Below are 14318 nucleotides of genomic sequence, written 5' to 3'. Positions count from 1 at the left end.
TGGACACCCATATTCAGCAGAAACTGAGGCCCAGAGGAAAGTCAGTTTGTCCTGTGTCTCAAGATGGATGACAAGGGAAACAAGAATCTGAACCTGTAGATTCCACTTCAGAACCTACGGTCTCAACACAAACTATACAAAGAGGCAGTAGAGAACATTCTATCTGTTTTTACAGTGAAACTGTTTCAGGCCTAATGAGAATTAACCCATGCCTTTCATTGCCTACACTTTAATGTCTCCTAGAGGGTGACTAGGGTGGAGCACTTGTCAGCACGTCTGGGGCGAGTTCAGTCCCCGGTACAAGATAATCACGTGGATCGCAAGAGGATTTGGCAAAAGTCCATTTTATTGGGTTCTAAAACAACAGCGTGGGGTGGGCTCCTGGTTCACTCTGGTGAGACGTTAGGACTCTGCTCCATGCCTTTGAGCCTGGTACCACTCATCTGTCCCAAGAGGCCCTGTTTGCAAGACCCAGAAGGACATGACCAGGAAGTGGCTCAGTGTGCCAGAGCAGAGCAGGCTCTCAGAACAGCCTGTGCCCCATGCAGAGTTTGTTGCTAACTAGGTGTTGTGTGTCTTTCCCCCCTGTTCATGCCCGCTCTGCAGAGTTTTGGAGGCTGCCCGGTGCTCCCATCTGACCGACGCAGGCTTTACACTGCTAGCTCGGGTAAGGAATCAAGTCTGGGACACAACTGTGCTGTAATTCAAAGTGACTCAGGGTAGATTTGGGGAATGCAAAGACACCGACACCTAGCTTCAGAGGAGATGACCACGATGACCTTTGCACTTCTGTCAGCTGGCCAGGACTCTGGGGAGATCCTGGCAGGTGTGTCCAACTTCTCGACACCACGTTGGCATTTACTGAGTTCACGTTAAGAACTGTGCAGTTGAGTTACCGGGAAATGTGGGCCACATTCAGTTACCTTGAGTACACACTGCCACAGGCAGGATGCCTTGAGTTCAGGCCTCACTGTCTTGCTTGCCAGGGAGACCCACCTTGCACAAAGCCTCTCTCCAGTGACCTCTCTGTATGGCTTCTGCTCAGCTTCCCTGGCTAGGGCAGTGCTCTCCCGCCTTCCATCCTGCCTGGGTAACCATCTGCATCCTCCTCTCCCCGCCTCCTGCAGGAGTCTGATCTATGGTGTAGGCCGGTGTGACAACTCTTTCTTGGTTGAGAGGGGATGACTGGGGTGGGTAGCCATGACCGCTGTTCAGACTGAGCTTGGCAGCCACTCTGAATTACTTGTTTGGGATGGCTGAAGGAGCAGGGCCCACTCCTCAGTGAAACAGGTGAGCTGCAGGGCTACTCTTTGTGTGCCCACATAGTAAAGTAAAGCCCCATGGACTCTTTCAGAATTGCCATGAGCTGGAGAAGATGGACCTTGAAGAATGTGTCCTGGTGAGTGGACTTCTGGCAACCCCTTAGGGGGCTGGCATTGTAGCAAGCAGAGGTTACCAGTACTACCCAGCATGGTGGTGGGGATCAGGCCCCCGTTAGGCCATTTGTAATGGGGTCTGTAAGTGTCTGGTGGTTCCACATGCAGGAGAGTACCATCCATTCCCAAGCATAAGCAGGGTTGCCTTTTATTTCACACAGAGCTTGTGAGAGGAATGAACCTGCATGTTGGGTGACAGGGTGACTACAGGAGGGTGTTCTGGGGAACTCCCCACCCACCGCTTTGATGTCTGTCCTGTCCCTAGGCTCCCTCAGGCACCAGAAGCAAGGCCAAAGAGCAGTGAGCCTCCTAGTGAGCCTAGGAGTTGACAGTGTGAGCCCCAGTGTGCTTGAATGAGGTTTTACTTTTCTTTTTGCTCCCTCTGAGTCCCACGCTCAGGAGAATCCAGGACCGGGTGTTAAGCCCTAGTGCAGGAGCCACACTGACTGTGTCTCTCTCCAGATTACCGACAGCACCCTCGTCCAGCTCTCCATCCACTGTCCCAAGCTGCAAGCCCTGGTGAGTCCGAGCTACTGGTGAGACTTCAGGCTGCCTTAGGGATGAGAGGACACACACACACACACACACACACACAGACAGCAGATGCCACGGGGTTCACTTTGTGTAAAGCCACTATCACTCTTGCTCTTAGACCTCCTTGCTGGGCTAGCCTGGGCTGTGGGGCATCTGAACATGACTTCTGTTGTAGAGAGGGAGAGAAGCTGACAGAAACTCACAGCCCCATCGATTCACATAACCTCATGTTCACCTTGTCAGGGAGATGAAAGTTCGATGTAAAAATCCCATTACCTAGGAGCAAAGATTGGGGCCACCCTATGGGCCTGCTCGTGTTCGCTTGGCCCTCTGCGTGGTGTAGGGGTCCTGTAAGGTCAGGATAGCCTTTCTTGGGGTTTCTGAACACCAGGATACCACTCTCAGTGCGGTCCCATTTTTTACACAGGCTGCTTTTAGAAATGGGAGATAAGAGTAAACTAAACTGACACCACAGTGAGTCAGGTGGTGTGAGGTGCACAGCTGTGATCTTAGCTCCTGGGAAGCTGCCACCCGAAGAGTTCAGGTGTGAGCCCAGCCTGGCTGCCATGTCGAGACCATATTTCAAAGAACAAGATCAAAAAAAAAGCTTACTTCAGAAACTAAAATGAAACCCACCAAAGATGATGAACAGAGCATCAGGCCTGCAGTGAGACTACAACTCAGGGCCGAGGAGAAGAGAAACATCACAGGCTGCTGACTCTATTCACTGCAAAGTGTCCTGAGGGCTCCCCTGGCCTGGACTGTGGGCATCAGCAATCTCACCCTGGCTCTGGAACGTGAATCTTTGTGTAAGGCATGGGTGAGCAGCATGTGGCCCCTGACCCCATGCTAGACACCCCATTAGCCCCCCCACCAGCCCAGTACACCGAGGGCAATCCAGGTGCAGGCGTCATGTGAAGTGCGTTTGCAGTATAGTGGGTCCCAAGTTTACAAGGACAGCCAACTCAGTGATTGACAGACTGGCAGTGAGTGTCTCCTCCAGCAGCCCAGTAGGGCAGATAAAAGGCAGAATGAGTGGAAAAAAGAAGTCTTTCTTCTATGCTGGAAGTGCCTTCCTTAGATAACCGGCTTCCTTGGCTGAGCAGGTGGCACACACCTTTGATCCCAGCACTCAGGGGGCAGTGGTAGTCAGATCTCGGAGTTTGAGGCCAGCCTGGTCTATACAGAGTTCCAGAACTACATAGAGACCCTGTCTTTAAAAAAAAAAAAAATCTTCCTTATACTTTCTTACCTTATCATCGACTTTCAACTAAGTGCCTAGGCACACACTTCTACTTAAATATTAAGAAGGCCAAGAGAAGATGGGGCAGCCAGCCAGGGACCTTAGGGCCATGGGATTGAATGAGTCACTGGGTGTTTTTTGCTTTATATATCCCAAGATAGGCTTAAAGGAGCTGATAACAAGGGATTCTGAGACAGGAACAAATCCCCAAGAACCTGTTGTTTCTGCTCAGAGGACCCAGGGGGAGGATGGTCTACCAAGAAGCCTTCCTGGCAGTAACTCAAAACAGAGCTATGCTTCCTGCCAGGAAAGGGTGAATGGACAGTCTTTCATCTTTGCCCAGGAGTGACAATCTGCAGGACCACCTGAGAGCACACAGGGAGCCTAGACCTAAGGCAGACCTGAGGCAGGCTGTCTGAAGGGGTCTGAACACCTACCTGTCTCACGGCGGCGAGGCAACTGCCCCATAGGCATCGGACGATCAGTATGGGGACTTGGCCATTGGATGCAGACTACGGGGCCTTACCTCACAACGCAGTACTATAGGCCTGGTGCAAGGAGATGTAATGAAGGTGTCGGAGCATTCTGGATGTAACAGAACAGTCTGGACTTATGTTTGGTGGCAGTGTGCAGATGACAAGTCCAGATTAACATGACATTTGACATTTTAAAGTGGACTTCAGAAAAATGTTCCTGGTAGAAATTATGAAGACACCATAAAAGCAACAAAGTCAGTGCTCATGAGTAGATACAGAACATAGAACTGTTCCGAAAATTAAAACCAAAAACCAGTGAACGGCCTTAAAGCAAAGTGGTCTAGTGTTGGCAAGTGAGCACAGCCTTTAGAGAACAAAGGGGGTGACTTGGGAGCAGGGACAAAAGATGTGACAGTCATAGGATCACAGTTAGAACCAAAACAGGGCTAAAAAGTCCCAAGCTGGTACCATGTTCCTGTAGGTTGAAGCTGACCAGACCTCGGGCAGATGCTCATCATGGGCCATCTTCCAACCACCAAAGCCAGTTTCCTCACGAGGATCCTTGGGCAGACACTGGCAAAGGCCCAGAATCCTCACCTCAGAATCCTGTGATGGAAATCTCCAGGAAGTGCTGGGAGGACACTGGGGTGAATTTAAAATGAATCTACTACCACAGAAAGCACGACAGTGGGTCCTCAGTGTTACAGTGCCACTGCTGAGTATGTTAAACAGAACACACAGCACCGGCACGCGGCAAGGCTGGGAGACAGACGCGCACATCCACATTAACGGTGTGATCCCACAGCAGGCAAGGGAAGAAGCTGAAGCGTCACTAGGTAAACTCGAGACTCTCCTCATGCAGAGGATGTTGTCGAGACAGAAGGGGATCCTGGCACAAGCTTCACCCGGCTGAGCAGGAGGACAGGATACCAAGTGAAGTAGGACAGTGTCGTCAGAAGAAAGCAAAATAAAGCCCAAATTAAAAGGCCATAACACGGTAGAGCACAGTGAGTGGAAAACACAAACACCAGAGCAGTATCCTAGCAACACTGGCTGCTGCTTTGGAAACAGGCCCCAGGCCAGGCTGCTAGTATCAGCAGCAATCAGCTGCCACCAGGTCTATACAGGCTGAGCGTCCTGTATCTAAAATGGGGCCAAGGTGTTGGCCTTCCAGATTGTCTCATTATATACACTTAGATAATGAAGTACTTGAGGCTAGGTCCAAAATCTAGAAACAAATTAATCTTATGCCTAACGTGCACCTTTCACAATTGCTACTGCACCGTGTTCTGACTGTGACCTGTTCTATTTGTAGTGATAATCAAAATTGTTTAGATTTGGAGAATTTCAAATTTTCACATTATGGATGCTAAACTTGTAGGAGGCACAACTACATAAATCTGACAACATGAGCGAAATGAACGTCTAACTCACTTGATATAAAATAACCCAAATAACCCTTAAGGAAGTTCCTAAATTACCCCAAATGTACATGTAGGAACATGTAGAAATGCTATAGAACTTTTGCTAACACTTAAAGAATTAACAGGGTTCTATACTGCTGGCCTTTCTGGGAAGTGTAACATCACCCAGGGATCCTGGGCTGCAAGGGGAACCCCATGAGCAGGCTCGATGGGAAGGATGTTTGCTGCCAAGTTTGGTGATCTTCATTTGATTCCTGTGACCCCAATGGTGGCCTGTCTCCTGCCACACTCTGAGCCTGACATTCTTGTCCCCCAGCCTGGGCCTCCAAGCACATTCTGTCCTTTCCTACCTGAACCCCAGCACCTGACATTATTAGCTCACGGACTGTCAAGCTCAGCCTGTCGGTCGCTCTCAGACACTGGATCTTTTCTCTTTACAGCATTTATGCTCATATGCATTTTCTATTTTCATGGGTGGGGGGCAACTGTCCAGTCTGAAGTTATTAAGTAAACTTGGCCATGTAAACTCACCCTAGTACTTCTGCAACCTTAATTACCACTTCTAAGAGGCTGGTGATATATGACCAAGGTCAGGATCTCATTGCATAGCCACAACTGAATCATGGATGTGTGTACTTTTAATGTGTGTACGTGTCTGTGCTAGGGTCCATGCATGGGACTGTGGATGCTCCTGTAGCTGGAGTTACCAGTTGTGAGCAGTATGTGCTTTTAATTTACACTTCCAACCCTGTGCATTTTAGACAAGGACAGTAAATCTACTGGCTTTACTATTGGCACCTTTACTCAAACTGGGCCATAAAACTGGTCAAGGGAGTAAACTCGGAACTGTCCCCTGAAGCATCTTTCCTTGTTTCTGGTTGGAAAGCCGTGGTCGGGGGTAGCTCTTAGAGAAAACCGCAGATTACTTCCTATGCACTAGACAGGGGAGAATGAAGCCCGGCAGGCTGTTAAGTCGGATGAGGTGTTGGTAGTCTCCGGCTCTTCCAGCCCTCCGTTTATTCATGGTGACCCTTCCCACACATGGCACTGAGTCTTCAGCGCGTGCTTTGCAGAGGACACTGCCACACCGCAGTACAGCAAGCAGTTACTCTGGACACTTTTCCTAGCTGGAGCTTAGCGTGCCTCTCCTCCCCAGAGCTTGTCCCACTGTGAGCTCATCACAGATGAGGGGATCCTGCACCTGAGCAGCAGCACCTGTGGGCACGAGAGACTCCGGGTGCTGGAGCTGGACAACTGCCTTCTTGTCACGGACGCCTCGCTGGAGCACCTGGAGAACTGCCGAGGCCTGGAGCGACTGGAGCTTTACGACTGCCAGCAGGTCACCCGTGCAGGCATCAAGCGCATGCGGGTAGGTGTTAGTCCCTCCTAGGCTCTCCTTGGCAGCTGGGAGATGGAGACCCAGAAATCCACATCCAGGCTTGTGAGTGGGCTCAGCAGGTTAATGGTGCTTGATACCAAGCCTGTCTTCCTGATTTCATGGCCAAGAACATGGTACAAAGTAACAGAACCAACTCAGTGTTGTTTTCTGACCTCCACATACATGCTGTGGCATACACAGTATACTAAACCCAATACCCAGTTCTCCAGTCTGGTGTATTTATACAAACTGTGATTACAGAAGTGCCACCATAGGCTCCTTCAGACATGTACCCTTAGATCATTGCCACTAGAGAGAAGTGTTTCCAATTGTCTTTAGAGGGTGATTTGGGGCCCAGGGCTAGAGGGGTTTTAACAGGGACAGTTCTAGCTTACAGCATGCTCCCTGCCTAATTAATGCAATCAATTGTAAACGGACTAGAGGTTTTCAAAGGTTATACAAGAATCGCAATCCCAGGGCAGACGACTCCTTTTCCATTTCCTTCTAGGCTCAGCTTCCTCATGTCAAAGTCCATGCCTACTTTGCTCCAGTCACCCCTCCACCAGCAGTGGCAGGAAGTGGACATCGACTGTGCAGATGCTGTGTCATACTCTGACAGCAGCTGCTTAGGCCACGGGCCCCATCCTCCAGGTTAGACCAGTCTCCTGGCTGTTCCATCGTCACCCTATCTCGACTCTCCATGGTGAAAACATTACAGGTAAAAGACTTCAGCACAGATTACAGTACCTGGTAATGCTATTCACCTTAACACTGCTAGGATGCAAGCAAATCCAGGTCTGTGTCATCCACAGCAAGAGTGGTGTGGTGCAACCTAGAGCCCATCAGAGGTGGGTACCTATGTATACAAGTCCCACCTGGCTTTGTCAGCATTCTATATATACACCTTCAGTGTTAGCACAACCTGAGCAGAGTAAAAGAGCCTGCTGGTTTCTACCTGATCCTTAAGCCAGTGGCCTAATGTAATTCACAGCAATTTCTGTCCATCTGCAGGACTTGTCCACTTTAAAGACTAAATAGCACCTTTATGAACGTGATTGTACTGCAAACTCAGAATGGCTGGTAGTTTCATATGTAGAAGTGTGTGTGAAAGGCATGTTAACATACTTCCATAAGACACCAAAGAAACAAGGCCTCTAAGCTGGGTGGGGCAGGATCTTCACCTTTCTGTTTGTGTCAACTCGTCATACCCAACTCTAGGGACCAAAACCACCCCCTTTGCATTGATCCGCTGGGAATTACAAGCTCTGCCAGATGCCACAGCACACAGTGCATTTCTGTTAAAAGGAAAAAGCCAATTATGTCCATCCACACTTCTCAAAAAATTTGCGGGAACCTTAAGCAAATCCAGAATTAAGGCTCAAGTTATCTATAATCAAGTAAAAATAACAAACAGATGCATGTAGAATGGATGTGGTTTTTATTTACTCTGAATTTTTAGAAATCATAACTGTTTTAAAGCTTGTCAAATGAATGACGTATTTGCAGCTTCAGACTCACAACACCTCACCTTGCTCACTGGAGTCAGATTTTTGCAAATGCAGGCACTCCTGTCCCTGTCCCAGGATGCTGTCTTTTACTATTACGGTGCTGCTGCTCTGTGCCACTGAGACCTCCCACCTTCAATATTAATAATGGTAGCTGAACCTTCCAGCAACCACCCCAACCACAACTGCAAGAAAGAGCTTTTTCTGCCTCGGTGGACAGCACTGAAGCATCTGCATAGATGCAGTGTCTCCGATGCACTCTGGGAGGGAAAGCAGATACACACACATTCCAGAGACTCATCAGGCGAACGGCTCCTTGTAAGGAGTACTGTGATACGAAGGGTACGACTACCACAACAGCTACTTAACTGTGGCGCTGTGTGGGGGGTGGGGGGTGGGGCATGGCTGCTGGAGGAGCTGCTAAGTAAGCACTAGACCTGCTCCAGTGACTCGTGAGACTCACTTCTATGAAATACCCGAGACAACTATGGAATTTTTTCTGAGCTAGAATGATGTGGCTCATTGCAGATGGTGGACTTGATGCTCAGTGACCATGACTTCGAGCCTGATCTGTCTCTTCTAAGTATGCAGCAGGCACTTACTGTAACTACTTGTCTTGAGTTGCATCACCTCTGTGGAAATTGGGATGAACATCTTACACCATGCACATCGAGGCCAACCCTTGAGTCCATGTGACTTCAGATGACAACAGTGCAGCTTAGATTTGAAATGAGTGACACGTTTACAAAACAATCAGAAAACATTTATTACACTGAACTGTACATCCTATAACCAAAGTAGCAGACTGCTGGTGCCATGGGCCAGGTATAGTTTCACTGAGACGGCCTAGCACTTTGTGCTGCTCAGCACAAGTTCAAGTCTGAGGAGCCTGTAAGTACTTTCACCCCACTTCTAAAACCTGATAATGAATTCAAAATAATACACAGCATTAAATGACATTTATTGTTCCATAAATCATGAGATCCAAAAAGGAAAGCTAAATAGACAAGCAAAATTCTAAAACAATTAGGAGATAAGTCCACTTCTTTCCCAAGTAAGTGAATGGTACAGAAAGCATGTGGTCACACAAAGCAAAGGGAAGGACGGATGGGAGCGCTCCCTCCTAAAGGGCCTGCAAGGCTACAGCACTGCCAAACCCAAGAGGAAAATTATCGAGACAGTTTGTTTTGTGGCAAGTAATTAATCCCCAGTATGAATAAAACAAGCTGTTAAAGCCTTTACCCATTGAAGTAGTCTGTCTTCTGGAAGAGATTTCATTTAAAATGTAATTATTCCTACCCACCTGAACAACAAGGGTCAGACAAGCGCATTCACAGCCAGCAGCTAAGCAAATGGGCAAAGATGCTACAGAATTAAAATGGAAAGAAGTTTTTAAAAACTCGGATATGCCACAGGCCTCACGAGAGGTCGTGAGAGAGAGGAGAGGTGATGGCCGTGTGCACGCGTGACTCACAGGCACACCTGCTACAGACAAAGCATGAACGATGCAGAGTACAGAGCCCCCACCAGCCACCATCTAGCCATGATTGTACTGAAACTCGGTATTTGGGCGGGGGGAAGGTTTATGATACATTTTAGTGTCTTGTTATGACATCTAGTGTTTCCAGGGTAATTTTGTCTCATTAAAAAAAAAATCCCTTTAATATCAGAGACATGATACTGTTTCCCCATCATCTAGTTCTGAGGTCTGGGAAGGGCTTTAGACATGTTTAAGAACAGAGTAGGCACAAGACAAGGGAGTATACACACCTGGAGGCTCAAGTAGGGGGTGGGGAGACGAGAAAAGGAAACCACATGAGTTTAAAAGGCAAGGAGGTTTCAAAGGTGAAATCCAGAAACTAAAATGCTAAAACTGGAAGCCCAAGCCAAACGCCCAAGCCTCGGTACCTATTAGGACTTACACTGACCTCGCACACGGAATGGCTGACAGGGAGTGCAGTCTGCTCATCTGCTCGGCTCGGCTCGGCTCGGCTCGGGTCTAGCAGGACCCCTCTGATGTCCACCTTCAGGAAGGAGCTAAGCCTCTTACCTGACCCATACGGCCGTGTCACCCAGTACAGAGCAGCTCCCCCAGAGGCAACTCTATCTCCTCCCCAGGCCAGCATAAGGTTCAGGCAACAAAAGCCAAACTGGCACAGAAAGGTAAATGCCCACGGTTGAGTTTTACATTCAATTCAAACTGCATACAGTGTGAAAAGCAGCAGCAACTGCTCTGGGGGGTTCTGTCCACTGGCCCTTGCCAGGGAAGCAAGTACTTGTGCCCACCACGGTAGAAGCTGGGTCGAATGTCACCTGACATGCTCGCTCGCTCGCACAGGCTCTCTCTCTCTCTCTCTCTCTCTCACGAGGATGCTGGGGCTGTGGCAGTGACACTGAGGAGATTTGCCTCTCCTGCAGCTCCTTAGGAAGGTCATCTTGTGTTTTCAATATGAAACATTTCACAGTAAAATCCAATCCCAAGACTTCTTGGATTCAGTCTTCACACACTTTTAAGCATGACTTTATTTGGTACTGGATAGAGTTCAGTCCGTTTAAGGTATCACTTCAAAATTATGTGAATACCATCATTATTTTCAGCTGCAAAAAAAAAAAGAGGGGGGTGTTAAAACTTCTAAGCTTAGAAGAGATACAGTATTAAAACTGACTGCACTGTTCTAGCTCCTCTTCCCTCAGACACATTCCCTGTAACTCTGCTCAGGGAGCCCAGCCTGCATCATTTGCCAGCTCTATCTACAGGGCAAGGGCTTAAGAGAGCAGCAGCAGATGCACTTGTATGCTAACGCAAAATAGGCCAAAGCACCATGTGAGGGCAGAGCTGAGAAAGCCCTGCAGAAAATGTGCAGGCAGCCTGCAGGTTCTGCTGTAGATGGGTCTCTTTGCTGGAAAACTGAACCCTCGGAGGTAGATATAGCAAGACCTAATGGCCTCAGGAAGTCCTGAGACTCAGTGAAGGCGTCCATGTGGACAGAGAGCGCTAAGGCTGGAGAGACCCTGTGGGAGCTAATGCTGCAGCGCTCCCCAGACTCACAGGTACGTGCTCTCCAGGGGACATGAGCTGCTTGGTTTTTTTAATTTTGCAAAATCAAAGCGATTACATTTTAAAATTGAAGATGTTTCTTCATGTAAGCAGTGAACCAGTTCCCTGCTATCTCACATGTAGAGGTGCCCACAGAAGGTAGCTTGATAGCCAACCAAGTAGAAAAGGAAATTGTATTTTCAAACCCCTTTGGCCACCATGTGACTCAAGACTGCTTCTTCTTCTGGGGTGTGGTCTGGGCCGAGACTAATATAACTGGTCTTAATCAGACTTTCCCTGCTTACCTTGTAGTATGGAGCTCGCTTGACCTAGCCTGGATCCCTTCCCACACTGCTCCCTAATTAGCTCTGTACAGCCTGCCCAGGTTTTAGTCACACTGACATCTGAAAATTTCTAACTCAGTACCTCAAGCCCAAGGCTCCTCAGAATGGTACAATTAGCTGCCTGGGTGACATACCAAGTTGACTTGCCCCTTTGATGAGACAGCCGCCGGCCCTGGCAGTCACAACTATTCCTCCACCAAACCAGGAGCCAACTGGGCCCTGTCTGCATCTATACACTCCTTTTGCCTCTGGCCCCTATGGACTCCCCTGTTCCAGTCTTTTCATTTGTCTCCACAGTGAGCACAGAAGGAAACCCCAATCCCATTGTTCCTTTGTTTAAACCACTTCACTGACTTCCCAACCCATGTGAACCATCGTCGCTGGCCATCACTACATCCCAGGGCCTGCCTCTCTCGCTGACCCCACTGCTCTGCTCACCCTCACACAGCATGGCCTGCCTTCTTCCAGGCCTCACAGAAGCCAAGTGCATTCCCCTGCACAGTCCCTCTCAGCCCTGAGTGAGCCCTGTGGCCAGCTTTTCCTTTTCTAGACCACCTCAGAAAGCTGTCTGTGACCCAGCTCCCCTAAGCCTGACACTGTCGTATTCCTGCATGACACCTAATACTGGTAGTCAATTTCTGTGCCTGTGGCCAATTCTGACCCCCCCTCCTCTACCACACACACAATGATGGGATTCCCTGAGCCCTTGTTTCATTCAAGCACTACCAGGGTGCTCTCTTGGACAAAATGCTCTCAGCAAACACTGGGTGAATAGACTCTGTTTGGTTTCAGGTTATCTATAAAAACCAACCCTTTTTATATTGCTTGCTAATTTCTATTACAAACACTATACATACTGTTTGTCCATATTCCAACCTCTTTTAAAATTTGCAAAAATATCCTTTAAGAATATGCACATACATGAGAGCTTCTAATCGGGGCACAGTGTCCTTCATGATCACAACACACCAAGGCACATACATGAAAAGTACCTTTTACTGTGGAGAATAAAAAACAAGTTTCATCTTGAAAGTTCTGAACCATCTAGAAGGATAAAGCAGACATAATAAGTATAATTAAGATCTATCAGTCCTTAACTGACTAGAAATGATTTAAATCTATAAAGGACTACACCATAACCTGTGCATTTCTCTTACACAACTACACAACCCTAATCATTCCTGATGGACAGCAGTATGAGATGGTAAAAGTTTCCACCTGTCATTTGTGAGCCACCGAGGAGCTGTTGTGCCAGGTCCTGTGAAGACCGACTTAAAGATTATACAAGCTGTTTCCCACTACTACTGCTTGTCAGTGAACATAGCTAGAGCACAGGTGAGTTGGACTTCTAATAGTAAATGTTTTAAAATTGCTGCTCTTCCAACAGTGTGCAAAGGGAGAACCTACCTAATGCCTCACCTCATAAAGGACCAAAGTCTGCCACACACACACACACACCTTAGAGCTCCAGAAGCAGCCAAGTTCAGAAAGGCCAGGGAAAGCTCAGGCCCTCTCCCTAACTGTATTCCTTCTGCTACTAGGATACTATTTTGATCATGGCTGTATTTAAAAATGACTATTGTAAAAGAGGCCAGCAGCATTTCTCACAACCCGACACGATATGAGTGCCCGTTGGCAGGAGGAGGGGACTACTACCTGTTTGATTTACCTGGTCACTAACAAGAATGTGGATACCAGTGGGGCCCTGTCTGTAAACCTGGTTAATTTGGTGGAAAGGAATATTAAACACGGAGGCAAGTTTTCGAGCAACTTCTGAGGCAACCATTTCTTCCAAGTAGATTGCATGATAAACTGAAAAAGAGAAAGATAGCACTTTAACAATACTATGACGTTTTACACTTGATCTATATACAGTCTAACTTTTCTTTTTTTTAAAAAAAAATATTTATTTATTATATGTAAGTACACTGTAGCTGTCTTCAGCTACACCAAAAGAGGGCATCCAATCTCATAACAGATGGTTGTGAGCCACCATGTGGTTGCTGGGGTTTGAACTCTGGACCTCTGAAAGAGCAGTCAGTGCTCTTAACTGCTGAGCAGTCTCTCCAGCCCCCAGTCCATCTTTTCAAAGTGCCAAAATAATAAAATTCAAATTTAGAAACAGGAACAAAGTAACATTTCTTTGCCCCTTTAAATTCTCTACCCACCTAATTGACGTATAAGAACACGTTATTTATGCTCATGTATAATAAATACTCTGTATAAAACTATATGACTTTCATTTTTCTATAACAGCTTCATATATTGAGGGGTAAAAGAAAAGCATCAGGGATCAGAGTCATCAGGGTAACGGACTGGGGCAAAGGATGAAAAAAAAAATGTACATGGGTTACAATATCCTGTTGTGGGTACAATAGGAGGAGCAAGCTTTAAAAAAAGAAAAAGTGTGTTTCTAATTATGCATAAAAAACTCTAAAAGGAGTCTAAACCAGTAATTCTCCAAATGAGGATATAAGACTAAAAATTATCTGTCACCTCCAATACCCCCAAAAATTAAAAAAAAAAAAAAAAAATGGAGACAGCGCCCTACGAAAAATAAGGATACAGAAAATGGGAGTCTGGTTCTTAAGAAGTCCCAGCCTCAGTTCAACATCTACTGTCTGACATTTCTGTCCATGCCTTGAATACAACGGCACTCTGAGTCTGTGTGTCAGCATTAGTCAAATGCGTCCTGCTCAAACTGACTCAAACCAGACATGGGCCTCACGAGGGAAGTGAGCAGCGCCATGCACAGGAACCGCCATGCACAGGAACCATTCTGAGCAGCTTAGGTTAGAGCTCAAAACTGACGACAGTGCTGGAGGAGCACTACGTCACTGTGTGGGGACTCCTTCCTGCCCTCTGGTTCTTTTAATAAAATGACACAACTTTCTGTTTATAGGAACAGGGTCAAAGCTATTTATCACAGCCTGAAGAAGTC

At 47.4% G+C, this 14318-nt stretch overlaps 2 protein-coding genes across 33 annotated transcripts in view; one reads left to right on the top strand and one right to left on the bottom strand.

Annotated features, from left to right (window-relative positions):
* The window catches only part of Fbxl2 (F-box and leucine-rich repeat protein 2), a 68247-nt gene that overhangs the window by 40864 nt on the left and 13065 nt on the right, over positions 1-14318 (top strand). For 3 of the 10 annotated variants that reach the window (XR_379878.3, XR_379879.3, XR_379880.4), the window contains exons 11-15: positions 607-667; positions 1355-1399; positions 1899-1955; positions 6270-6482; positions 7000-7209. Coding sequence is in view for 5 of the 10 variants with exons in the window: in NM_178624.6 (NP_848739.1) it covers positions 607-667; positions 1355-1399; positions 1899-1955; positions 6270-6482; positions 7000-7107 (484 nt within the window). In the remaining 5 variants the exon portion in view is untranslated. The other 7 variants (XM_030244622.1, XM_030244623.1, XM_011243027.2 and 4 more) reach the window with 4 other exon arrangements.
* Ubp1 (upstream binding protein 1) overlaps positions 7913-14318 on the bottom strand; it is a 47089-nt gene continuing 40683 nt past the window's right edge. For 8 of the 23 annotated variants that reach the window (NM_001372507.1, NM_001372514.1, NM_001083319.2 and 5 more), the window contains 3 exons: positions 13047-13189; positions 12370-12421; positions 7913-10594 (listed from right to left, as the gene is read on the bottom strand). In NM_001372507.1, coding sequence (NP_001359436.1) covers positions 10557-10594; positions 12370-12421; positions 13047-13189 — 233 coding nt within the window. In that variant the 3' untranslated portion in view covers positions 7913-10556. Of the gene's footprint in view, positions 10595-12298; positions 12422-13046; positions 13190-14318 lie in introns of all 23 variants that reach the window. The other 15 variants (XR_379864.4, XR_001778858.2, XM_030244246.1 and 12 more) reach the window with 5 other exon arrangements.

This window comes from Mus musculus, chromosome 9, assembly GCF_000001635.26.
Source record: "Mus musculus strain C57BL/6J chromosome 9, GRCm38.p6 C57BL/6J".
Lineage (NCBI taxonomy): Eukaryota > Metazoa > Chordata > Mammalia > Rodentia > Muridae > Mus > Mus musculus.
Note: the sequence above shows the minus strand (reverse complement) of the source record. Positions and strands in the feature narration are given on the sequence as shown.